At 46.6% G+C, this 27,381-nt stretch overlaps 3 protein-coding genes across 12 annotated transcripts in view; all 3 read right to left on the bottom strand.

Moving 5' to 3' along the window:
• Positions 1-634: 634 nt before the first annotated feature.
• On the bottom strand, positions 635-17,418 carry myot (myotilin). Of its 2 annotated transcripts, XM_068590322.1 has the most exons (18): positions 17,301-17,418; positions 14,674-14,722; positions 14,392-14,578; positions 14,257-14,316; positions 13,617-13,758; positions 13,445-13,468; positions 12,708-12,827; positions 12,421-12,616; positions 8,651-8,831; positions 7,585-8,534; positions 7,120-7,270; positions 6,418-6,510; positions 5,752-5,789; positions 5,066-5,204; positions 4,716-4,923; positions 4,075-4,240; positions 3,524-3,657; positions 635-1,935 (listed from the first exon to the last, which is right to left on the bottom strand). In XM_068590322.1, exons 2-18 carry the CDS (start codon positions 14,679-14,681, stop codon positions 1,793-1,795), a joined length of 2,940 nt encoding a protein of 979 aa, XP_068446423.1. In that variant the 5' UTR covers positions 14,682-14,722; positions 17,301-17,418; the 3' UTR covers positions 635-1,792. The 2 variants fall into 2 exon arrangements, with proteins under 2 accessions (XP_068446423.1, XP_068446431.1); XM_068590330.1 differs by lacking the exons at positions 13,617-13,758; positions 14,257-14,316; positions 14,392-14,578; positions 14,674-14,722; positions 17,301-17,418 and adding an exon at positions 13,552-13,573.
• A 971-nt stretch (positions 17,419-18,389) lies between these two features.
• Positions 18,390-22,371, bottom strand: LOC137795216 (transcription factor 7-like 1). Its single transcript, XM_068592571.1, has 8 exons — positions 22,258-22,371; positions 21,121-21,367; positions 20,913-21,050; positions 20,617-20,764; positions 20,164-20,271; positions 20,033-20,090; positions 19,494-19,687; positions 18,390-19,405 (listed from the first exon to the last, which is right to left on the bottom strand). The coding sequence occupies exons 2-8, from the start codon at positions 21,354-21,356 to the stop codon at positions 19,289-19,291; spliced, it is 999 nt and encodes a 332-aa protein (XP_068448672.1). The 5' UTR covers positions 21,357-21,367; positions 22,258-22,371; the 3' UTR covers positions 18,390-19,288.
• A 380-nt stretch (positions 22,372-22,751) lies between these two features.
• Positions 22,752-27,381, bottom strand: part of si:zfos-2326c3.2 (mitogen-activated protein kinase kinase kinase kinase 4) — a 36,003-nt gene continuing 31,373 nt past the window's right edge. For 4 of the 9 annotated variants that reach the window (XM_068581782.1, XM_068581820.1, XM_068581809.1 and 1 more), the window contains one exon: positions 22,752-27,364. In XM_068581782.1, coding sequence (XP_068437883.1) covers positions 27,281-27,364 — 84 coding nt within the window. In that variant the 3' untranslated portion in view covers positions 22,752-27,280. The remainder of the gene's footprint in view (positions 27,365-27,381) is intronic. The other 5 variants (XR_011077782.1, XR_011077783.1, XR_011077780.1 and 2 more) reach the window with 5 other exon arrangements.

Genomic DNA, 27,381 nt, shown 5'->3' with positions numbered 1-27,381 from the left:
AGATGATGTCAAAGTGTGGAGTGTGTGAAATATTACAATAATCAGTCATAGTATACAGTATATAGTGTGTAATATAACGACCAATGTCATGAAATATAATAGAAATTTAAAGTCATGTATTTTGGATGACGCACTGACCTTCAGTCATAAAATGTCTTTACATTTTGTAATCAGTAAATATATCATGTGCACAGTCATTTTATATTACACGTTGTAAAAGATTAATTGCATAATTTGTCAAATTATACATTTGACAAATAATTAAAAAGGTAAGTCTAAATTCTGTATCATAAAAATTATATATACTATTTCTATGACTAGATGTTATACCAAACTTCCTTCTGTAGTTAAAATGTAATCAAAAAATTAATTTGTCAAAAAAATGCATATTATCGTCTGTCAAAATTTAGTTTACTATTAAAAACATGTCAACGTCTTATATTTACATGCATAATTAAAGAGTTATAGTATGTTTATGAAGTCACTCTGTTGTAAAAATGAATAAAAAGTATCAATAGTATACTTTTCCTTGAGTCACTTAAGTAAAAATTAAAAACAGTAGAGTTTAAAACACAAAACAAGTGAACGGAGCTGCAGCGCCCTCTGGTGGCAGAAGAGAAGACAAACACGAAGCCAGGGTCACATGACTTTATTCCTCATTCATCCAGTGATATGTAGAACGTACACAACAAACAATACTTGGAGAGAACACACACACACACACACACGCACACACTGCAGTTAAAAATGGCTACAGAACAAAAGAGGCCGTCACTAAAACTCGTCTGTTCGCTCAGGACTGAAGAAGTGCTTCAACATGAATCTTTTGACCTCAAAAGGGGCTGACGGCAACAACAACCACAAGTTAGCATTAGCTCTCAAGGCGAGCTAACGCTAACCGAGCTTCTTTAAGGCTTATCCAGAGCGTTTGCTTTAGTCTTGTGTGTCTGAATAAGAGAGGAGGAGTTCATTCTCGGACGCCGAGTATCAGAAACAGAGTTTTTTAAAAAAAAGCACACGTCGGACTGCATGAGGCGAACCAGCGTGCGGAGGGTTAAAGCGCAGCGGGAGTTAGCGCTGGACACAAAATGCTAACGTTATTTTCGTTGAATTGTTGGGACTCGGTTCTTCGATTACAGGTCCTGTAGATTAAATCTGAACTAGAAACACTTCTGCTCACTAACGGTTGCAATGTGGGGAGCAGTTTAAAAAAAACAAAACTTGATTGATCCAAAGCGTAGCCGCGACGGAGCTCAGTCGCCGGCCCGAAAATCACCTGGTTGGGTTTCTACGCTCGGGAAGTTTTTTTAGCGTTGCGATTCTGAGCCACACTGGATCCAGGTCTATAAATACATCCTCTGGACCCGGAGCAGCAAACACACTGAGGGGACAAGCGGCAGCAGATGGAGCTTTAGGGCCTTATTTTAAACTTCACGCGGCTGTGGGAACATTTGTGCGGGGGAAGGCGGGAAGCTACTTAAAGTTGCCAAATTTAAACTTTTTACAACGAAGGGGGGAAAAGGATCAAAACAGCGTTATCGGAGTTTCACAAGAGAGCCGCAGTGTTGAAAATAAACAAAGTGAAAGTGTCGAGCGTTCAGGACAGAAACAGAAACCGACGGCGCCGCCGGCCTCCAGAGGAGCTCTGCGTCGCGCTACGCTACGCTAACGGTCTGAACCCCAGAAATAAAAGTGGGATTAGAACGGAGGCGGTTCCGGCTTCCCGCCGTCGTGACGTGAGGTCGTGACCGGGTAGGTTGGTGGGGGGTTTGTCGGCGAGGAGGCGGGGCCTCTACAGCTCCTCGCTCTCGTACAGCGGGGCGGTGTGACGGGCCGGCTGCCCCGCCGGCAGCGAGGGCACGTGGCTCAGAGATGACAGCAGCTTCAGCGTCTTGGAGCCGGGAGGAGCCGTCTTCATGGGCGGAGCCGTGCGAGCTGCAGGGAGGAGAAGAAGGGGGAGGGGCCAGTTTAAATGGAGCAACACACACACACACACACACACACACACACACAACAAAGCACACACACGTGACCGCTGCTATGTTGTATTTGTAGTTCCAGTACGACATGCTTGTTGTGTTATTTACTTACAAAGCATTATGTAATTTTGTGATCCGTTAAATTATGGTTTTACGTTTAGAAAAAATTTGAGGTGAAAAGATCAAAAGGTTTAAATTTAGGAATTTACTGAAACACACAACTGGTTTTCTGACCTGAATAAGAAGGAACAGGGTTCATACACGTGTTGACCAGAGGATTTCCATGACTTTTAACCAAATGTCCATGAGCAAACATGGTGTGAAATGTGTGTGTAAACAGTAAAAAGTGATAAAATGTAGTATTTAAACTAACAATGAGGATTCAAAGCATACAGTGAACCTTAAATGACTCAAATGAATGAGACAATAGTTTGATTAAAAGAATAAACATTTATATAGATGCCTGTATGTATGCTGCTGATATTTTGAGCCTCTTTCTTTTAAAAGCAGATTCATTATTTAAACTAAATGAACGTCGTGAACACATGAATAACACATTCACAGGACTTCTCCAGGTGTTTCATGAGCTATAAGATCCCTGAAGGAACAACACGTCACTCTCTCTCCTCGGTGGGAAACCGGCTCGTCATTCTTGTCGTGCCGGCCGTCTGAAAATAACTCCTCTGGTCCTCTCGGCTCGGGGCCAGATATGGAGCCAGCGTCCGTTAGAGAGGATCACGACCCCCCACGCGGGAGGAGGGACGTGGGCTCAAGTCTTCTGGAGCGACTCGTAGTTAAACCGTCGGGCCAAATGTACTACGATTCATCAAAGATTCATAATGTACAAATACTCAGAAATATTACACAGAACAAGACAAAACAGGCATCTTAAAATGATTTTAAAAAGCCTTTTAAAGTCCTCTCTTCCAGCAAATACTCACCAACCTCAAACAGTTTGTGTGTGTGTGTGTGTGTGGTGTGTGTGTCATCTGCTATTGACAGCATGGATACTGACAAAGGGACTTGAGCCTTTTTAGCAAATATTCACCAACTACGAACAGATCAATGGGATCTTTTGGAGGTATTCCCAAAGCTAATCATCCTGTGTGTGTGTGTGTGTGTGTGTGTGTGTGTGTCTCCATCACATCCAAACAAAATGGCCGCCATTGTTTCCACTAGTTTTGAGTTGTGTGTCTGCGCAGGAGTTCTCGATTGTTATCGTCACACAAACTACAGAGGTGCACAGTCCAGCTCGGGGCCCTTTGTGTTGTCGGCCCGTCTCCACACAGCAGATGGCAGGAGGCGTCGTGTCATGTGACCGAGCAGCAACACAATATCCGCGCTGCACTTCCTCCGTCCTGCATATGCTGTGTGACCTCACAGCGCTGCGCTCCTATGGCGACCAGATAGCCGAGATGGGCCCTCGACAGGGGATTTGCATGTGCATAGATAGCTGAACACACACACACACACACACACACACACACACACACACACACACACACACACACACACACACACACACACACGGACAGTTCACTTACTGCCGACGTCCAGCCGGGCGTTGCACGTGGACATGCCGGCCTCGTTGATGGCGGACAGCGTGTACCAGCCGGCGTCGGACTTCATGAGCCGCTCCAGCAGCAGACACTGCCGGCCCGAGCCGTCCTGATACAGACTGAGAGGAAGCACAACGTCCGCTTCAGCACAAAAACACCGGCAGATAAGAGTACCGACGCAGGAACAAACGCACACTTTGACGTATGAATTAGTGTCAGGTTGTCCAGCAGGACCGAGATAAACGGCGTCCTGTTAGATATTTAAATATATGTTCAGTCTCACTGTGCACATCGGCAACCTTTCATACGGTTCTTTGTTCATGGCAGACATATTTATTCTATCTGTAAACTAACAGCTGGCAGCGTTTGGCCACTAGTAGGCAGCAGAAACAAGTTGTGAACACTGACTTCAGAAGTAGATACTCTGATCTAACGTTCACTCTGTTTTGGTTTCCACCGGGAGGAAATAGCTCTTCAGCTGCTTCCACTAGCTAACCGCTACGTTAGCATGGTGTGTTTTGGGGACGATGAAGTACCTCATTCTGTTGGGGTCGATGCGCAGCATGTCTTTGTCTTTCTTCCAGAAGAGCTGTGGAGGCGGCGACGCGTCCACTTTGCACTCCAGCCGGACGGTGTCGCCCTCCAGAGCTCTGGAGTTGCACATCTTCTGGACGAAGGTGGGAGGACGCAGCGCCTCCTGGGCTGCAGACGGAGGAGGGACGAAGGGTCACATGACCTGAACGCTACCGAGGACCTCCGGCATCGACGGAATCGACCAATTGTTATTACGCTGCGTTCACAGCAAAAGCGTTAAGAATTTGGCGAGTAGAAGTCAACGCACAGACGCGATCGGTCACGAAAAAAAAGCTAATTTGTCCGTCGGGCGTTCAACGCGAATTTGCGAAAATTGAAATTTTCTAAGTCTGCTAAAAAATTTGACGCTGAGCAGTAGCATTTAGCATTAGCATTAGCATCTCATCTGGCACTTGAGTGCAGTAGCATTCGCAGTAGCATCTAGTCTTGCACAGTAACATTAGCAGTAGCATTTGGATCCAGAATTTCCCTTAGAGAGAGAGAGAAACTCCATTGATCCCCTATCTATCAGTACCATTAGCATTCGCAACGCTTTTGCTGTGAACGCAGCGTTAGCTTCCACGCAGAAAAACGCATTTCTCACCCAACACGTCCAGCTTCATGCTGAACCGGCTCTCCCCGGCTCGGTTCCTGGCCACGCACTCGTAGACGCCGGCGTGGTGCACCGTGACGATCTCGATGAGGAACGAGTGCAGCCCCTTTTCACACACCAGCATCTTGTGGAAGTCGTCCGGCCGGATGGCTTTGCCGTCCAGGTACCAGCACACGTCCGGCGTAGGGAGGCCTCCCACCTGCAACGAGAGCGCAACGTTATTGCTAACGTTATTGCTAACGTTATTGCTAACGTTTTTGCTAACGTTTTTGCTAACGTTTTCTTTTTTTGGCGTTAGCTGCGCGAGGGGAAGTCCCCCGAAGACGCGTCAAGACGTTCACCTTGAAGTCGATCCTGCAGAAGCGGCCCTCCTCCACGGTGAGGTCCGGAGAGGTCTGCAGGAAGCGAGGAGCGTAGCACTTCTCCTGGATGGCGGAGCCCTCGTTTCCCCTCTCGTCCGTCCCCGTGTGGCGGCGCCCCCTGCAGGGAGCAGACAAAACACCTCACCGTTAGCTCCCTTTCAATGGCTGAAGAGTGTGTGTGTCGTCTGCCCTTTGACTGCATGGATACTGACGGAGGGACTCGAGACATTTTTATCCCTCCTGACGGTCGACTAGAGATATTTATAGCGCAACACAATGTGGAGATTATGTACACACAGGCGGCCATGACGATGGTGTAAAGATGCAAAAATGACTCATTTCACACTCGTGTTGTATTTCAACCGGCGGTTTCTTCTTCAGTGCAAAACAAACACACATTTAATCCTCTAGTTTGCTTTAAAGCGCCAGTTCTCTCTGGTAGGAGGGGAAATATGTTTTTTTATATTTTGGGGTGCGCTGTCCCTTTAAATCTGGTTTCTTCTTGGTGGAACGAGCGGATCCAGTTCACTTTGAGACGGTTTCTCCAGCTTTAAGAAAGTTGGAAATGGAGGCTAAGAAATATGAAATCTCTCTTTAAAGCTTCTGAACTCAAACGTTACGACATGATGATGTTTATTTATTTGTTTGTTTATTTATTTATTTACCAGAGTCCTCCTGTGTGTCGTCCCTCTGGTGACTCGGGCTGCAACAGAAAACACACTCGCATGAGCAGAGGTCATGACAGGAGGGAAGTACCACAAGATTGACAAAATGCTGTGTGTGTGTGTGTGTGCGTGTGTGTCTGCGTGTGTGTGTGTATCTGTGTTCTGACACAATAGTCCTGTTGTCACCAGTGAAAGGGGCTCGTTCTCAGAAAGCAGGCAAAAAATAGCCTCTGACAAATGTGTGTGTGTGTGTGTGTGTGTGTGTGTGTATATGTACATGCACGTGTTGTGTGTGTATGTGAACATGCACGTGTTTTGGTTGTGTATGCAAGAGAGAGAATAGATGGTGCAAAGCCCTGTGAGCGATGAGAGGCTTTTCTGACAATCCCACACACACACACACACACACACACACACACACACACACACACACACACACACACACACACACACACACACACACACACACACACACACACACACACACACACACACACACACACCCTGATGGGGAGCCTCCATTCAAACCCGAGTGACTGGAATGAAGTTTGTTCTTCACTTGAAGGCTAATGGGCTTTGGCCCGGAGCCAAACACACACACACCAGTACACACACATCAGTACACACACACACGGGAGGGCTCCTGCAGTGGTCGTGGTTGTGTACCTGGTCCAGTTGTGCGTCCGAGGCGGCGTCCTGGTAGCCGGCGTTGTCTGGACCGAGCAGCCGGCGCGCCATGCGCTCCTCATAGGAGAGCTTCTGTTAGAGTGAGGACGAAACTGTTAGTGTGGCTTTCATCACGCGTGTGGAGAACCACACACACACATTGTGACCAGAGGGTTTACATGACTTTAAACCAAATGTCCATAATTTTTAACTGTATTTCCACAACTTTTAACCAAATTTCCATAATTTTTAACCGTATTTCCATAACTTTTAACCAAATTTCCATGACTTTTAACCACTTTTACATGACTTTTAACCACTTTTACATGACTTTTAACCACTTTTACATGACTTTTAACCACATTTCCATAACTTTTAACCACATTTTCATGACTTTTAACCACTTTTACATGACTTTTAACCACATTTCCATAACTTTTAACCACATTTCCATAACTTTTAACCACATTTCCATGACTTTTAACCAAATTTCCATGAGCAAACATTGTGTGAAATCTGTAAACAGTAAAAAGTGAAAAAATGTCGTATTTAAACTAACAATGAGGATTCAAAGCATACAGTAAACCTTCAATGACACAAATGAATGAGAGACAAAAGTACTTCTGATGCAGTTTGCAGGACACACACACACACACACACACACACGCACACGCACACGCACACGCACACACACACACACACCTGGCTGTTCCTCCTCCTGGCCTCCTTGGAGCGCAGCTTCAGCTCCAGGTCGTGGATCAGAGCGTCTTTGGATCCCTGGATGTCTTCGTCTGTGGAGCGAGAGGAAGACGGCCGAGGAGCGACGGCCTTCTTCAGGACGGGCTTGGGAGGGCTGAGGGGAGATGAAGAGGAGGGAGGAAGATGAAGAGGAGGGAGGAACAGCCGGTAAAGAACAGCCGGCACAGGTTCATTTGTGGAAGAAAGCATGAACGTTCTACTGATCGATGCTGTTCAATGCATTTAATGCAGAAACTAAAATAAACGGAAACAGCAGCGTTGTTCTTTCTGCGTGTTGTTCCTGATTATCATGCGTACCAAGACGTACAACTGAAAACGTGACAAAGAATGGGACCGTCTGAAAATATGTTGTCGCAAACTTCAATAAAAAGTGAGTTAAAAAACACATCGCCGCGTGTTTGGACTCACATGCTCGGCGCTCCCTTGTAGCCGGCGGGCAGAGACACGACGGCGGGCGCCACTCGGCTCGGACCGTCGGGAGAGTCGGGCTGCCGGGACGGAGACGCCGTGGGAGGCTGCCGGGGGAGGAGAGGGCTCAAGGGCGAGGGCGGGGAGCGGGGGGAGGAGGAGGATGGGGAGAGGCGGGGGAGGTGGGAGCCGGAGGAGAAAGGGGAGAAGGCGGACGGCGAGGGCAGCACGGAGCAGAGGAAGGCGGCGGGGGCCGACATGGAGTCCTGGTTGGCCGGCAGGGTGGCGCTGCCGAGGCCCGAGGCGCTGGGGACGCTGGGGGTGAGGGTGATGGTGGAGCGCATGGTGGTGCGGGGGAGGGAGGCCGCGGCGGGAGGAGCAGTGGGGGAGGGGAGGGGAGCGGCGGCGGCGGCAGAGGAGGAGGAGTTGGAGGAGGAGGCCGGGGCGGAAATGGGAGAGCCGAGACCTGAAGGGGAGGGGGAGGGCTTGACCGTGCCGTTGGCGTGGGACTGGACCTGGACCTGGTTCTGGACCTGGGACTGGGTTTGAGTCTGGGTCTGGGTGACAGACTGGGTCTTGCTCTGACTGAGGCTTAGCGACTGAAACTGCGTCTGGTTCTGGTTCTGCGTCTGGGACAAGGATCTGGACACCGACCGAGTCTGAGAAAAGGACTGACTTTGCGCCGACGCCCCCGCCGCCGCCGCCATCTTGGCTCGACTCTGCTGCGTCTCCGCGTCGTCGCCGGCGGCGGCGGGGTCCCGCAGGGCGCCGTTCTGGTGCTCCTGGGACTCTTTCAGGACGCTGTCGTAGCTCGGCGCCTGGAAGGCCGGCTGCGACTGGATGAAGTGCCGCGGACGCTCATAGTTGAAGGCGCTGGGCGGGAAGACGCTGGGAGTGAAGCTGGGCAGGTCCGACAGGTTCATGCTGTTGCCGCCTGCTGACTGGGAGGACTGGGAGGGAGAGAAGACGCACTCGGTTACGCAAAAAAAGTGAATGAAAGTTTGCAATTGTGCCATTTTCTTCACGGTTCTTCACACACACGACTTTGTGTGGGGAAAGTTCTCACAGTGAAGCTGATCTTGGTTGGGGTGAACAGCTTGGGCGCCTCCTCGACTTGAGGTGGAGGTGGTGGAGGTGAGGGTGGAGGTGGAGGGCTGGGCGTATAGGCTCCTTCGACGGCGACCCCTGAAGGCCTTTGGCCCCCTCGCTCCTCCTCGGAGTCGTCGGCTGGCTGAGGCTCTGGAAAACTGACAAAATAAAAAATGGCGGACATGAAGGTGAGCAAGCGGCGAGCAGAGAGATCTGATGTGAGAGATGTTTGAGGTAAAACCACGAAGCCAAAACCACATCAATAAGATCTATTCCTATGTGCTTATGTGATGTACAGGTGTGTATCACATGATCTTACAGTCACAGTGTTCACCACGTTGTGTTTTACTGCTCCTATAATAATAATTGTGTTTGTATAGCTTTAAAAAAAAAAAAGGTACTCAAAGGCAGTTTACAAGGTAAAAACAAATAAAAGCAAGTCTGGGGTCATGTGATCTCTTATGCCAGAGTGGGGGACTGAGTGTGTGAGTGTGAGTGTGTGTGTGTGTGTGTGTGTGTGTGTGTGTTAAAAGGATTGGGTCACCAGTGGAGCGTCTGCACCTGCCAGCTGGTGTCAGAATTCCGAGACCAATATAGCTTTGGCCACTTAATCATACTAAACGCAAATACACATACTGTATACCATCAGCATACTAAATATCTCTCACACACACAGACACACACAGACACACACACACAAGGCATTGTGGGTAGGAGAATGCTAAGCTGTGCTAAGTCCTCTGTGTGACCGGTGAGAACAGAACAGGAGGGACAACAACGTGAATGCTGGAAAACAAATAGTCCCTTTTTTAATTTTTTTTTATTAAAGTATCTGCTGGATTCTGAAAATACGTAATTTCAGATTGATGACGATCATTTTCACTGCGATGAGGCTTTTAACACAACCGTAGCCAACAAGGTTATACAAATAAACAGCAGGAAGGTATTACCATCAACTCAGCCAAACCAGGTGGATTTACATCCATTCTCCTGGATATTAAATGGATCTCGTAATATTAAAATATGTCAAAGTTTCCTTGTTATTATGACGTCAAGTATCTCCTGAACTCACCTGAGTGTTCTCGTCTTTCCCTTTAACAACGTAGTCATTATATCCACGTTCTTATGATTGTTTAACAAAGAAACCTCTTTCTTTAACTATATTAAGCGGTGATTTATGCAAACGTTAATACCCAGCATGCCACGAACCGACGGTGTTTGGGCATTTTACATTTTTTTAACCGATGGACACAGTTTTTGTTGACAGAAACTCCTTGGAAACACCACAAGGCTTTGTCTCATTGTGATTTGTGACACGTCTTAAGGAGAGGTTTATGCAAATGGTAATACCCAGCATGCCCCAACCCGAGCAGGTTTAGGCATAAAGGTTATAACTTTTCCATTTTTTTACCGAACGACAGTTTTTTTAAACTAAAATCCTCGGTAACAGGCTTAGGCTTTGTTTTGTTGTGATTTCTCCGACTAGTTAGGTCATTTTCTTTACAAAGACGGTCTTACAGCTCTGTAGGTTTGTTGTTTAGGCCTCGAAGAAGCATCTTGAAAAAACAACTCGAAAAGGCCTTTTAGACTAATCAAATCATGCTGGATGTTCATAGTTATCACAACATGGTATAAAAAAAATTCACAAATAAATTCTGAAAAAAAAAGTAAAATAACACAAGTATTAGAACTCATTTGGGATCCTCACGACGGCTTGAACGCCTCACTTAACAATATTTTATGTTGTTGGAGAAATGTAGGAGATAGTCAAATAGGAGATAGTCAAATACTGTGTGTGCATATATATATATATATATATATATATATATATATATATATATATATATATATATATATATATATATATATATATATCACTACATTTCTCCAACAAACCGACCAATCACATTGGATCATTTGGAACTTTACGGACATGTTTTGGGCAACATCCAGCTCGAGCCAAACACGCCTCAGAGAAAAGAAGCAAAGAAACTATTTGTTTTCACGGTTTATATCATGTTCATCTTCCTCCAACACGACACTCAGGTGAAAGTGACCTCACAGGTCTCAGCTGCAGTGAAGTGAGGGCAGGAGGCTTCTGAAGGACACCGCCGCCATGTCTCCTCACATGAGGGATGAGCTCACTGCTCTGGACTCATCACGGCCAGAACATTCTGCCTCCACGCCGCTGATCCCGGATCAGCTCCATTAAAGACCATTAAAACACGCACCGCTTGAACTTCAACCAAAACGCCAGCGACGCGCACGGCTCAGCGGATAAAATGGGACCTCGTATTGAGTATCACTTCAACGTGCGCTGTGATATTAATGCGCTTAATGTGCTCTTTTTTACGACATTGATTTATAATTAAACGCCTGCACTTGAATGCACCACGCGCCTTCAGTGTTCTTACTATGCTTTTTTGGGGGAAAGTGACACATTCATTGTGAAGCGACGCAATAACAGAGCCGGTGTTGGAGAACCCGGATGAAGGAGACAGCGGGTGTCGGGTTTCAGCGCAGTGACGCGCAGGTGTAACGGTGAGTTACCAACAGGTGTGCGTTGTACTGCGGCTTGATATCAAACAAAACAAAAAGTTATTTCGACATAAAAACAAATACGTTGTGGCCTCCTCGCGCAACAAACTGATGACACAAAGCCCCGAAATAGCCTGAAGTTCGCTTTCCAAGCGCTCTAAACATAGTTTGACCTTTTCAGCAGGACAACACAAACTCACGACTTTCCCCAGAAAGACACAAGTAGCTTGTTTAAAGCGTGAACCGTCGTGTGTGTCGACGACACACTGCGGGGTTAACACGGTGACACACAACAACACAAGTTCCCCCCCTCTCTCTCTCCAGAGTCTTCTTACCTTCTCTTCTGCAACACTTTCCCGGTTAAAGTGCAGCGCGTCAGCGGCGGAGAGACGAGCTTTCTCCCGCGTGAGAGGAACCCAAACACCGGGGGTTGGAAGCGGGAGGCTGGGGTTGCAAACAGGTGACACCCCGCGCGCGCACGAGAGGCAGAGGCACCGCAGGGTGCCGCGCGTCCCCGCCGATTGGGTCCTTCCCCCCCCCCCCCCCCAAAAAAAAGCTCAGCAGCGTCATCGCTCCTGCATCTCTGCGTCAGCTGCCAACTTTGTTTTAAATAGTATTATTCATTGTAGTTTCACATCGCAGGCCTGTCAACAGCCGAATCTCTTCAAAATAGTGTACTATTTATTATGAAGTCCTCACAGAGAGAGAGAATTGTCTTCTTTTTCATTTCTAGAATGATGCCACAGCGACCTCGTCTGGATTCAAAGAAGAACTACAACCGTTTTGACATCATTTCATGTGCCTAAAGTAATAGACGCTACGTTGTAGCAACACATAAGAGTGTGAATGAGTGAATTGATACATGAATACACTCATGAGCCTCTTCCATGACCTATTATGATACTTTGTGTTTCCTGTAGAGATAATAAAGCTGACACAATTGAGCGTCATTTGGTGGACAGCGGTTCAGAGGGTTGGTAGTTCTATTCCCCGGCTCTGCCAGTCCTGTCACGTGTCCTCGGGCGAGACACTCAACCCCCCAAAAGTGCTCCAATAGCCGTGCCGAGATACTTCTAGAGCCCCTCCCACCAGTGTCTGGATGTGTGAACGTGCTTTGTGGGGACAGAAGACGAGAAAAGCACTTTCCCGGTCAAGGGTCAGAGGTCAAAGGTCGATCCTTACCGCGCACACACACACACATGTACTCACTCTGCGACGGGCATGACGTCTTCCTCGGCGCTGTCGGGCCACTCGGGAGGCGGCAGCGTCACGCAGTCGGGCAGCTCCGAGGGGAAGTCCTCGCCGCTGTCTCCGAAGCGGCGAGCGTCCGGCAGGAACTCCGCCTCCGTTTCGGCGGCCGCTTCCCGCCGGCAAGCGGCCTCCACCTCCAGCTGCTCCTCCAGGTCTGCGTGGAGAGGTGAATGAATGAACCGCAGCGCTACGCCAACAAGCCCCGCCCCTTCCCCCACTCCACCCCTCCGCCCCTCCGCCCTCACCAGTGTAGACGTCCAGCAGCGCCGAGCAGGACGCCGAGCCGAAGGCGTTGAGGGCCACGCACTTGAAGAGGCCCGAGTCCTCCGGGAAGGCCTCGGTGATCACCAGCGTGCACAGCTCCTCTGCAGCGCAACACAAGAGTCTGACAGCGATTCTGAGCAGCGAACCTCAAACTGTGAGGGTAGAATATGAACTCAACTACAGCTCTACATGAGATCCATCCTAAATCATGTCCTTGTGATGCTGGACCTCTGGGAAAAACCTCCTCCATCCTCAGGTGAACAGATCATGTGATTCTAACCCTGTAGTGTAACTATAACTATGTCACGAGTCTGACTTAGGCCATTTTATTGTTGCCTAAGTCACAAGACAATGTGACTTAAGCTATTTTATTGTTGCCTAAGTCACAAGACAAAGTGATTTAAGCTATTTTATTGTTGCCTAAGTCACAAGACAATGTGACTTAAGCTATTTTATTGTTGCCTAAGTCACAAGACAATGTGACTTAAGCCATTTTACAAGCTTTTCAAGATGGTGTTTTGAAGCTAGCATTTAAGCTAGCAACTTGGTTAGCATTTTTGTCAATGAACATCTCACTGGAGCAGAATATTAGTATTCATAACAGTGTGTCTGTTGTGCAGTGTGTCTACAGGCAGCTCGTGCACCTCTTTTACTTTTGGTCAAGTTTTTTGTTGTTTTCTGAAAAACCTAGCACCGCTAGGAAAAACCGGGACTGTACCTGGCACTGACGCGGAGCTGGCCTCTGCAACACAAGAAGAGAGAGAGAGGAAAGTCATGTATTGTCTGCAGTGACCTCATCACCTGAGATTCAAACCCAAGCTTTACTTTTCATCGTATAACAGCTTAAAGCTTAAAGCTTTTGGTTCTTGCGCCGCTGAACTCGCGCTCACTCTTGCGCAGTATCCTGAAATCGTCCGAGTCCAGCACTCGCTCGCCCTCTCTGTCCCATGTGACCTGAAGGGGCGGAGCTCCCCTCAGCCGGCACTCCAGCACCACCAGCTGGCCCTTCAGGGTGGAGACGTCCCGCAGGCACTGGAGAGGGGGAAGACCATGCGTCATGCATGATAACACGTTAAAGGCCTGGGGCGCGTTAGCGCTGCACGTGCACAACTTTAACCTTTCCCGCTCCCATTTTAAGTCCCAGCATGCCCCATTCAGACAATCTTTTGGCTTAAAATATGTAATTTTTCCAATTTTTGAACAGTTTTTTGACTGAAACTCAGGCCAAGGCTTTATTTTATTGTTATTTTTGTTGCATATTCTGATTCTTTAGGTCCTAATCTTTCCAAAAAGGTGTCTTATTGATGCTCCAGGAGGCTTATTGGGGAATCTGGCTCATATCATGCTGGATGTTCATAGTTACCATGAAAATATCTTTTAAAAGTGATTTTTTTGTTGCAGATATACATTTTTCTCCTAGAACTTTGCTGAACAAACACATACAATAAACACAAGTATTGGAATTGATGTGGGGTTCCTACAATGACCCAAACACAGAAAAGGAGGTCTGGAGACAACGTTGTGTTTTACCTTGATGAACTCGGGGGCCGCTCCGCTCCCTGACTGCTGCCGACTGGACGGACTCTGAGTCTGAAAACATAAAATAAAACATTAAATTGAGCTTAAGTTTCCTCTGTGAGCGCAGTGCAGCCGGGAGGCCGTTACCCTCTGAGCGCTGCCGCACGGCGGCTGCACCAGGCTGGACTGCCTCTGGGCGAAGACGGTGGAGGAAGAGGAGGAGGAGGAGGAGGAAGAGGAGGAGGGGAGGCCCCGAGAGGAGACGGAGGAGCAGGAGGAGGAGGAGGAGATGGTCAGGGACATGCTGCTGGTCTTCTTCTGCACCGTCTGGACGCTGCAGGACAGGAAAGGAGTCAGCCAGGGTGTGTGTGTGTGTGTGTGTGTGTGTGTGTGTGTGTGTGTGTGTGTGTGTGTGTCGGCGTAACTCACTGAGCCATGTTTCAGGCGCTCCAGGATGCAGTGGTGGAGGTGGTTCTCTCTACAGAGACAGAAGCAGACACACACACACACACACACACACACACACACACACACACACACACACAGATATGAAACAACGAGGTGAATATGAACAAGACAAGTTTCCTTTTCTCTGGACTTGTTCACTGAAAGTGAATGCAGTGCTAAAAATAATCCTCCAGCTCGTCCCACAGAGAGAGAGTCTGTGTGTGAAACGTACACACACACACACACACACACACACACACACACACACACACACACACACACACACACACACACACACACACACACACACACACACACACACACACAGTCCCAGTTACATCAACTGACGTCTCGGCTCCTGAGGACGAGTTCACCGCAGAGGTCAAAGGTCACGTGTCAGACAGGTACAGCGTGACCACGGCGAGCATGAGTACGCAGCTCACCGTCCACTCCGCCCCTGCAGACCCCCCCCCCCCCCCCCCCCCCCTGCATGGCGCTCGGGCCCCCGGGCCCCAGAGAAGGAGCTGAAGGAGCAGGCGGAGGTTCGGGTTTCCAGGCTAAATTAAACTCTCTGACCCGAGACGAAGCTGCGCCCACGTCCACGAGAACCCGGTGGGTCTCAGCATCCACAGCTAGCGGCTAACTGCTAACAGCTAACCGCTAGCGGCTCTGCTGTGGACTTATGTCATACAAGTGTGAATTCTAATACATATTAAGATGAAATTCATCTCACTTACAACAAGTGTCGGTCAATTCAGACGTGGAAGATATCGGCTGAACCACATCTGTCTTATTATTCTTGTTATTCTTGTTATTATGTATTATTAACACTGTTGTGTCCACACATGGAGTGAACTGAGGTCCCTGACTGACCTGATGAGTCCTGTGTGAAGCTGCTGGAGCCTCGATCTCTAATTTAAGACCTACGTTACACAAACATCTCCCGACACACACGGCTATGTCGGCCGTGTGCTCACAGCTGTTATTGTTACAACATCTTCTGTAATGGACTCCGTGCAGACTCGTGTGCGACCGCTTAGACGACTACAGCGTCATGGACTTCAGTTCACGTTGTGAAACACGACAACGACAACAACAACACAACAGACAGACATTCTGCTGAGCAGAGGGAACTTCCTGCAAGTGTTCAGTCTGCTGGTGGAGATGAAAGATGGAGGAGTTGTTACAGAAGTTTCCTCTCAGCTGCTTAAGTTATTATTGCAGGAAGATGAACAGTGCTGAGGTCTACTGACCGGAGGAGGACGGCTACCCACAATCCACCTTGTTAGAGTCAAACAAGCCGCCCGCTGGGTGACTGAGTCGTCAGCCTGTGATTGACAGGTCATCAGTCTGTGAGCAACAGGAGGCCTCGCATCCAGAGCAACAACGATGACCATGCACAGAAACTAACGTGCATATTTATACACACAAGTGACTCTAAACAAGCTGCAATGCATGGTGGGTAAATACTGACTGTGTGTAGAATGGGTGACATTGCGGATTTTAATCAGCGGGAACAGAAACTTTACTTATTGAAAACACAACAAAATATATTGTTGTCAGATGTTTTTGTGTTTTTTCCTCATCAAATTGTTTTTATTATCAGATGAAACTGAATAAAAAGTCATCCTGATAAAAACAACTTGTTTTATGGAGACTTTTCATCATATTGCAAGTCATTATATTGACGCAACTCCTTCCTCCTCTTCCTCTTCCTCTCTCCAGTATTCTCCCAGCTCAACTCGTCTGCCGGCGGTACAGATTTAGACCGGACCGAGGTCACCTGACCTCCTCTGTCGGCCAATCACGGCTCAGCGTCTGAACACAGCGTCACACAGGCATGCCGCCCGCCCCCCCCCCCCCCCCCCCCACACACACACACACACTCTCTTGGCTGGGGGGCTCGTGTTGCCTCACCCTGCTGGATTTATATCTGACACACTTTTTTTCTCACTTCTACCCTTTAAACTCCAAACGGATGTAACAGATTGACGGAGAGGACGACACATGTAACACATGTACATAATATATATATATATATATATATATATATATATATATATATATATATATATATATATATATATAGATATAGATATAGATATAGACAGAGATAAGACAGAGAGAGAGAGATAAAGAAACATAGATGATGGATAAAACAGCAAAGACATAGATAGATATATAGATAAAAGATAAAAGATATAGATGATAGATATGTATGTAGATAGATAAATGTATAGATGTATAGAGAGAGAGAGAAATAGAGAGATAGATGATATGTAGTCAGTCTGTCATGTGTCCACACGTCTCAGCATAACTTGGTTCCAGCTGTCTTCTTCTTCTTCTTCTTCTTCTTCTTCTTCTTCTTCTTTCAGACTCGTTCTCTACATTCAGTCCGACACTTTGCTGCAGTAACAACAACCTGCAGTGTTACAACATCGAACACAACACAACCTTCCTTCGCTTCATGTTTACTCTCCGACTCCGTTATGTCTGATGGTCGTGTTGCAAAGTGTTGCACCAACAGCAGCAGCTCAGCAGGCTGCACTTCAGACACACAGTTAGTCCCAACACGAGGGGAAAGTTAAACAAAATGTTCTCCAGCTTACCTGTTGGGCCTTTTCTCAGCACGCAAAGATACAATAAAATACAACAAAAGGTATTGATCCAAAAGGAAAGAGAGAACAATCCCACAGCGGAAAGCCAGAGGCTGTGTGTGTCTGTCTGTGTGTGTGTCTGTGTGTGTGACGGCCCGCCAGACCTTCCCTACTCTAGGAGAGCTGACACACACATTTACACACCAACACACACACACACACACACAGGGGCATGTGGGGAGGAAGGGGGGGGGGGGGGTAAGAGCGTCAACAGAGACAGAGAAGATGAACATGATGATGATGATGATGATGATGATGTGGCAGCTTGGGGTCACAGGATTAAGATTTAATCCCGTGAGTGTGAGGCCAGGATGTGTCTCCTGGTGCCGCCGGGTCTCCAGGAGACACATGAGATGCTCTCTGGAAACGAGAGTCAGGGAACGACAGAAACTTTCTCTCTAAACGCGAACTGAAGACACTGAGAGGAGCTGAGGAGCGAGCGCTCATGAAGCAACGTCACGGGATCATAGCCACCGTTTCATTCAGCGCTGTGTGTGCACGCCTCATAGCGGAGGCTACGAACGCAGGCTAACCCAAAATAACTCATGCTAACCCAAAGTAACTCATGCTAACCCCAAAATAACTCATGCTAACCCCAAAATAACTCATGCTAACCCCAAAATAACGCAGGCTAACCCAAAAATAACGCAGGCTAACCCAAAGTAACTCATGCTAACCCCGAATAATTCATGCTAACCCCAAAATAACTCATGCTAACCCCAAAATAACTTATGCTAATCCCAAAATAACTCATGCGAATCCCAAACTAACGCAGGCTAACCCAAAGTAAGTCATGCTAACCCCAACATAACTCATGCTAACCCAAAATAACTCATGTTAACCTCAATGAACTCATGCTAATCCCAATTAAGTCATGCTAACCCCAAAATAACTCATGCTAACTGTACATAGCTCCTGTCGCTAACCTAAAATACCTTTTCCTGACGTAACATTGATCATTTTATCGATCATCTTCAACTAAACAGAAACTTCTTCTTCACCATGAATCGTATTCATACCATAAATACTGAACCAGAGACATTTAGTTGATTGTAAATTGATTTTATTAGATTAAAGTTGAGGATTTTAGAGTTTCCAATCAGCCGAAAGTGCATTTTTTTTTAGTGTGGGAGGAAACCTGAGCACCAGGAGGAAACCCACGCCAACACAGAGAGAACGCACAAACTCACACAGAGGAGGACACACACAGGAAAACACGTTGTCACCAAGAAGAAACTTTAACCTGAAAGTTTTGGTTTGATTTTTAAAAAAAAAAAAAAAAGTTTTTGTTTTGGATTAAAAAAAAATTCTTGATTTTTTTTGTTTTTGTTTTGTTTTATATTTTAAAATGTCTATCTTTTTTTTGGGGAGGGCTGGGGGGGGTCCCAATAATATTTTGGCATGGGGGGAGGCGTGGCTTCAACTAAAGGGGCGTGGCTCCTGTAAGTTGAGACCACGCCCCCCAGACCAGATGCAGGCCAAAAAGTGAAAAAAGATTTGAACCCGAAATTTTTTTTTTCTTTTCGAAACTGTAAAAAAGAAAAGAAAAAAAGGATACAAATTTAAAAATATAAAATCAGTTTCCGAAAAAATTCAAAATATGTTTTATTTTTAAAAAAAGTACTGAATCAAAATGTATTTAATTTTTCTTCCTAATACATTGTTGATTTTTTTTATTTTATTTTTTTAAGATTTTAAGACCAAAAAAAAGATCAAACCTATTTTCCTGGCTTTGTCTCCACATCTGTGAGGCTGCAGCGCTAACCACTGAGCCACTGTGTCGCCCACGAGGAGGGAGAGAGAGAGGGGGAGAGAGAGAGATATAGAGAAGAGGGAGAGAGAGAGAGGGGGGAGAGAGGCATAGAGGGGGGAGGAGGGAGGAATGGAGGATAAAGTGATACCCGACGTACCGACTGCGGCTCGTTGTCGGTACGTCGTCTTTACCTGAAGCGACAGACGTCAGAGTACGACCAGACCTCCAGGTCCGGCTCCTGCAGCGCCGCCAGCAGAACCTCCACCGCCGCGGCCAACTCGAGCAGATCCTCGTCGTCGTCGCACTGAGACCCAGCGAGGCAGAAACACACAACGTGTCATGTCGGGGGAAGCTGGAGCACCGAGCACAAGAGACACACAGAACACGCAAACCTCGCCGTCGCTCTCCGGAGGCGCCGGCGCGTCGTGCATCGTCTCCACGGTGAGCTTGAGCTCCTTCACCTCGGCCAGCTCGTTGAAGTCCAACCAGAAGGACTCCAGGTCGGCGTACGCGGCCTGCGGCGCCTCCCCCGCCGATGCCACGCGGGGCTTCCTGTCCTGCTGGGCGACGCCTCCCGATGTCGATGCTGCGTCACAAACAAACACACAACAAACCATCCTCTACTTCCTGGTGCAACACGGCGAACGCTTCTTCTTCCCAAAGTAACTCATGCTAACCCAAAATAACTCATGCTAACCACAAACTAACTCATGCTAACCACAAAATAACTCATGCTAACCCCAAAATAACTCATGCTAACCCCAAATAACGTATGCTAACCACAAACTAACTCATGCTAACCCCAAATAACTCATGCTATCCACAAACTAACTCATGCTAACCACAAAATAACTCATGCTAACCCCAAAATAATTCATGCTAACCACAAAACAACTCATGCTAACCACAAATAACTGAAAGGTTCTCTTACCTGCGGTCCGTTTGGCCGCCCTGGCCGCCTTGGACCGGTCCCTCTTCCTCTTCACCCCCTGTCACCAAAACCAAAAGGCGTTTGCTAGAAACCAGACTCAGCCGGTGGCGTTGAACACGAGGCGTACGTACGTAGTTGTTGGCGGGGTTCCAGTCCGGGTGGAGTCGGGCGTGGCGGCGCTTCTCCGCGTCGGCCAGCTCGTAGTACTTGGCCTGCTCGTGTTTGGACAGGGACGACCACTGAGGAGAGAAGGACGCCGTCAGCGATGGCGTCCGGCCCCGGGGAATCTCAACCTTGTAACCAGTCACTGTCTCGCCAATAATGCACTGCTCAAGGGCGTCCGGCAGACTCTTGAACTGTACATTATTGACGATACAGCGCTGCCTCGTACAGTGTTTACGGCTGAATAAACTCCACCCCCGTGACTCACTCTCAACCAATCAGAACGCTTGATTCGATGCACCCGTATTACAACTGAAAAGCATCAAAAGTTGCTGTCAAGATGTAAAGAGTTCTCCGCACACGCCGCGGCGTCTTTAGCGCGTAGCGTCCAGCGTCTCGCGGGAGGGAACGCGTGCGTGTACCTTCCGTCCCAGAAGGCCGTTCACCACGGCGCTCCCGCTGCTCTTCATCTCGTCGGCGTAGCTCGGCCGCTGCTCCCTCATGAACAGCATGAAGGCGTTGGGCGGCTTCTTGACGTACGGCCCGTCGCGCTGCTGCCTCGCGGGCTTCCTGCCGCCGCGGGAAAGGAAAAGAAAAGCGGACGTGAGCTGAACGACACGAGGTGGACGATGTTCATGCGGGAATCCTGGGAGACGAAGAAGAACTTTATACGTCTAAGTGACGGGAGACCGAGGCCCGAACGGCAGAGATCACTCACTTTGTCTTCACGCCGGTCGCTTCGATCTTCACGGCGGTTATTTCGGTCTTCAAGCCGATCGATTCGGTCGGTTCGGTCAGTTCGGTCTTCACGGTGTTCGTCGGTGCGCTGAGCAAAAACACCGCCCTTCCATCTGGCCTAGTTCATAGAAACATTGAGTTTGACAAGTGTGTGTGTGTGTGTGTGTGTTCACATGTGTGTTACTTACAGGTATCCAACGAGAGGCAGGATCTGGATCTGCTGCGCTGGAGCCGTGTCGTACTGGAGAGCTTCCGGTCTGTACGGAGCAGCCGGCTGCTCGGGGCCAACTTCCTGTCTCTGAGGAGCCAGTGATGGCTGCCGGACAGAGGGATGAGGTGGAGGTGGAGGTGGAGGTGGATCCACGTGTCCACTGATGGGCGACAGGTCGTCCGGAGACATCGTTGACATTGAAGTCTGATCCATCTTGTCTCTCACTTTCAGGAAAAAAATCACTTTAACGTTTTGAACTGTGACACAACGTTGAGACTAAAGACAGAGTTCAGACACACGTTCACCATTTACAGGACTTTTAAACACTGTTTTTCATGAACACATGAATTTAACACATTTACAGGACTTTTACTAAACTTTGGGGATTTTACTTTCAAGGACTTTTCCAGGTGTTTCATGATCGTACAAACCATTTAATGACGACTATTATTATTATAATTATACTACTAATAATAGCTGAATTAGAGCTGTCAGTAAAAGTAAATGCACAGCTACAAAATATAATAATAATAATAATAATAATAATAATAATAATAATAATAATAATAATAATGCATTTAATTCATATAGTGCTTTTCTTGGTACTCAAAGTCACTTTACATAACATTTAAAATATCCTAAAAGTAAAGGAAGCGATGGAACTGATATAAATTAAAAAATTAAAATAACAATAAAAAACAGTAAGCGCACACATTCATACATTAAAAGCATTTCTAAAGGAGAGAATAATAACATATGCATGTCACACTGTAAAATATAAATATGTTTGTTCTGCTTCTATTGTCCAGTTCAAAAGAAAACGATGTTCCTTCACGACGCGTTCAACAGCTGATGCACTGAGTTACTTTTACTAAACATGAAGCTTTTATACCAACAACACAGTTTATAATCTTTCACCTGCAGCACACTTACACGTTATTAATAATCAATATTATAAAATATGATATAGAACTTGGAAATGAGACAATCAGTTGTTGTTCTGAGTTAAACAATTTGTAAAAAATAAATATATATTTAATATTAAATATGTTTCAGTGACGTTTAGAGATATTAAACACACTGCTACATGGCTAATGAGCGGTTGGCTCCTCACCTTGTTCACTGGAGTTAGCTTGCTAGCTCGTTAGCGTAGTAGCGGTGCTGTTCTTCAGAAGTTCTGCTGTTCTCTCGTTGAGGTCTTCAAGGAGCGATGAGGAGGAAAGAGAAGCTTTCCTCTTATGGGAGAAGCTCCTTCCATGGAGCTCTGGGAACATTCCATCTTTATTATATTTCATATTTAAATAATCACATTATATCCTGCTGCCACTAGGCCACGCCCCCTTTGCTGCAGTCACTAAAACCAGCTGTTGGGCCACGCCCCCTTGCTGCCTGAATGTCACCACGTAATTAATATTAATTCATTAATTATCATCGCCTGTTGTGAAATGGTAAATAACTGATAACTGTGTGTAATATTAGGTCATGTGAGGAGTTCATGCAGCATTCATATCACAACCATAGCGCCTTCTACACATTACAAGTGGATGAGAGTTTCTGTAAAACAATAACATGTCAGTGTAATCTTGAAAGCAATAAACGACAACAGCGGTGGTTTTATTATTTATTGTGGTCTCAGCGTCTCTTCTCAAAGCAGGAAGTACAGTACACATCCAGCGGCACAGAAACACAGTATGGGAGAAATGAAGGGGGTATAAACTCTTAAATATATATATCTATATAGTATTTGGTGTCTTTAGAATGTACAACGTATGAGAACACGGTCCCGTGTGAGGAATGGCTTCAACACTCCGTACTGCAACTAACCTCTCTCTCTCTTTACTCCCTCACATCCTCCTCTTCATCACCATCGTCTACAAATCCTCATTGCACACCTGCAGTCTGGCGCCTCCTGGTGGACCGCAGGCCAACTGCTGGCAGGTTAAACCAACAGCTCCACGATCGACGACCTCCATGTTCCTTCTGGGAACCGACGCTTGACTCAAGCCGCCGCCGGCCTCCTCCCATGACTCTGACCTCTTCCTCCCATGACTCTGGCCTCTTCCTCCCATGACTCTGGCCTCTTCCTCCCATGACTCTGGCCTCTTCCTCCCATGACTCTGGCCTCTTCCTCCCATGACTCTGGCCTCTTCCTCCCATGACTCTGGCCTCTTCCTCCCATGACTCTGGCCTCTTCCTCCCATGACTCTGGCCTCTTCCTCCCATGACTCTGGCCTCTTCCTCCCATGACTCTGACCTCTTCCTCCCATGACTCTGACCTCTTCCTCCCATGACTCTGACCTCTTCCTCCCATGACTCTGACCTCTTCCTCCCATGACTCTGACCTCTTCCTCCCATGACTCTGACCTCTTCCTCCTATGACTCTAGCCTCTTCCTCATGTGTATGAAGGTTTGTGTCTTTTTTCCCTCAGTAAATTTCTTGTTTGTAAGTAAATTATCTTCGCTCTCAATTAAAAAAAAAACGCTCTCAAAAACAAAAATTTGCTCTCAAAAAAAAAAAATGCTCTAAAAAAAAACAAAAAAAAAACGCTCTCAGAACTCAAGTTTGCTTAAAAAAAAATGCTCCAAAAAAAAAGTGAGAACTCAAATTTGCGCTTAAAAAAAGTGTTTTTTTGAAGAGCAATTTTTTTTTTTTTTTTTTTAAATGGGGGAATTTTTGTTTTGAGAGCGTTTTTTTCTTTCTTTTTAAGAACACTTTTTGCAATTGAGAGCAAAGAGATAATTTACTTACAAACAAGAAATTTGCTCAGGTAAAAAAGACACAAATCTACCTTCATACCTATGACTCTAACCTCTTCCTCCTATGACTCTAACCTCTTCCTCCTATGACTCTAACCTCTTCCTCCTTCCTCCTATGACTCTAACCTCTTCCTCCTATGACTCTAACCTCTTCCTCCCATGACTAACCTCTTCCTCATGTGTATGAAGGTTTGTGTCTTTTTTACCTGAGTAAATTTCTTGTTTGTAAGTAAATTATCTTTGCTCTCAATTAAAAAAAAAAAACGCTCTCAAAACAAAAATTTGCTCTCAAAAAAAAGCTCTAAAAAAAATTTGCTCTAAAAAAAAAAAAAAACGCTCTCAGAACTCCAGTTTGCTCGAAAAAAAAATGCTCAAAAATAAAAAAAAATAAAAAAGTCAGAACTCAAATTTGCGCTTAGAATAAGTGTTTTTTTGAAGAGCAATTTTTTTGTTTTTTTTTGTTTTTGTTTTTAAATGGGGGAATTTTTGTTTTGAGAGCGTTTTTTCTTTCTTTCTAAGAACACTTTTTGCAATTGAGAGCAAAGATTCAGAGATAATTTACTTACAAACAAGAAATTTGCTCAGGTAAAAAAGACAAATCTACCTTCATACCCATGACTCTAACCTCTTCCTCCTATGACTCTAACCTCTTCCTCCCATGACTCTAACCTCTTCCTCCTATGACTCTAGCCTCTTCCTCCTATGACTCTAGCCTCTTCCTCCTATGACTCTAGCCTCTTCCTCCTATGACTCTAGCCTCTTCCTCCTATGACTCTAGCCTCTTCCTCCTATGACTCTAACCTCTTCCTCCCATGACTCTAACCTCTTCCTCCCATGACTCTAGCCTCTTCCTCCTATGACTCTAGCCTCTTCCTCCTATGACTCTAACCTCTTCCTCTCTACCTGCAGACTGACTTTACTGCTTCCTGAACACCTGTTTCCATCGACATCACACTCTAAAACACTCATCCACACTTCTGCTTGTAGTTTTAGTCTCCTGGCCGTACACTGTCCGTGCTGAGCTAACTATAAGCTAGCTAGCTAAACATCTGTGCTGAGCTAACTATAAGCAAGCTAGCTAAACATCCCGTCATTCACAGGACAACTGAACTCATTCGTGTGAGGATTTTTAAAATAACAATGTCAACACTTGTGTCTCTATGTTCTAAAAATGTATTTGAATCTCATTTACGTCAGTTGCTATCAGCTAGCTGCATAAAAGGGACATAAATTCACTGAAAACACATTTTCCCCGTTGATATATCTTGAATTACAATGCTTGAAATGCAGCTGTAATCTTAGCAACATTCATACAAAAGGGAGAAAGTATTTTGTTGTAACCGTCTTAGCCACGTTAGCGGGCAAAAGTTAGCGAGAATTTAAGATAGCTCGCTTGGAAATGTTTAGCCCCCGTTAGCAACTTTAGCTCCATTAGCCTGTTAAGATTAGCTTGCCTTCCTTTGTGTCCGTGCACATGCTAACTATATTAGCTCCGGCGTCTCACCTCCCCGCCGTAAAGTAACACTGCGTGTGATTTGGTAACAACGGCGTTAGCAACGTTAGCGACGAGACGGCCGTCGTCAGGAAGCTCGTGTCCCAGTTTAAAACATTCTCACAGAACCAGCTGCAATATTTATATCAAGTCCGTAGTAAAAACTCAAAAGTATCACTGAATACAAAACATCCGGCACAAACATTCAAGGGTAAAATACGAGATATGAGGATAATGAGACAACACGTGAGGAAGTCTAATGGATAAAACAGTATAATGGAAGCTGAAAATTCACATTTTGAAGGTAAAAACCAATTGTTTCTTCACTGCAGCCGTCTCTAATGCATGTAAGCTATTAAATATATCAACACTAGCGACATTAAATTGCATATATCTTCGTTCCGTGTGTGTTGTGTCGCTCTGAGTTGGCATCTTTTTGTACAGTGTGTGATAACACTATGAACATTGAACTTGTGAAAAAAGTCTGGAAAGCGCCAAAGCTTTTATCTTTGGTTCTCTTTGTGTAGCACAACGCGTCTCATCACGTTGTGTGAGTCCGTGTATCAGGTAGTGGGATCAGTTCTATCTCTGATGCGACTACAGAACCGCCTTCACAAGGAGGACGTGTTACAGGAAACATGTACGAGATGTCAAAGAGTGCAAAGAGCCCGACGGGAATTCATCCGACACGTGACCCGATCTTCAAGTTCACCCGTCAGGTGCTCGCGTTCGCGTTCAGGACCTTTTTTTTTTTTAGGACCTCTGTTCTGTTCTGGAGTTTCACATTCATAAGCCTGCTCATAATCCTGTACACACACACAGATGGCTTGTCCGTTATAAAATATCGAGAAAAAAACAGTGCGTCTTACAAGAATATAGACATCCTCAGCTGTACAAGATCCTTCTGAGCTGTGATTTACTGGATTAGGATTATGTGGCAGACACACATACTCAGATCATTCGTAATGCAGAGAGGGTGCAACGCAGCAAGTATCCAGAGACATCGTCTACGGAGGCTGATGACGACGTCACGAACGGCCGGAAGTTGTTGAATTCTGACATTTTCATCTTCTCCTCTCTCAATGACGCTGGATAATTTGCCCGTGCATATCATAATGCTGCGTGATAAGACGGAGTCAGTTCGGTGGCTCTGATCTGTTTTGGGTTCTTGGTGAAGAAGGAAACACGACGGAGAGGCCTTCATAAATAACACACCGCCGAGGCATCGCAGACACGGAGGGTATGGAAGCTGATTAAAGACTCAAAAGGAGACGATATGAGGAATGACGAGGAGTAGTTGGTCCGCGTTTTAGGTCCCGACCCGGTCCTGGAGACCAGATGACGTCCATGGAATGAGTGAAGGGCTTCTGGGAAGACGAAGCCAGACGTACAGCTGGACGCTGGAGGACGGAGACGTGACGGAGAACGACCCTCATGGTGATCCAGTTAATCCTGCGACACGTCACGGGCCTTTTTCAAGCAAGATGAGTGAAGAACGGACAAGAAACAAGGGGGTTGACTGATCCGGGAGGGATGCGAGCTGAATGGGAAGCAAAACCCGAACGGGCGGCCGAACGACCTCCAGCGCTCAGCGACGAGTCTGAAGGGACGAGATCTGGAGGCTGAATGTTGTTCCTCTTGCTTCCAGGTAGATTTGGATGAAAACAGGACGCAGAAGAGTTGATTTCTGCCGGCGGGTTTTTGCAGGCCTGAATCCTCCCGGTAAAGACTTCCAGTGCTCCAAGGACATGGTGATGACTCAAGCTGGAGTTTGTGTGTGGATCCAGGAATGCTGTGTTTCCAGTATCCACAAAAAAAAGAGAGGAAAAAAAGCCTAGGATAAGGAGGGCAGAGCCGGCGGTCGGTCCCAGAGTAACTGGTCCATTCGTTACCAGTTGAACAGCGAGTTCTGCCCGAGGGTCATGAAGTAGATCTGACTGCTGCCTCCCGACTGCACGGAGGCAAAGAAGACCTGCAACCCGAAAGAGA

Source organism: Clinocottus analis, unplaced genomic scaffold (genome assembly GCF_023055335.1).
Source record: "Clinocottus analis isolate CAN_PGR_092001 unplaced genomic scaffold, fCliAna1.0.p SCAF_10, whole genome shotgun sequence".
Lineage (NCBI taxonomy): Eukaryota > Metazoa > Chordata > Actinopteri > Perciformes > Cottidae > Clinocottus > Clinocottus analis.
The sequence above is the reverse complement of the archived record's forward strand: the minus strand, read 5'-3'. Positions and strand labels throughout refer to the sequence as shown.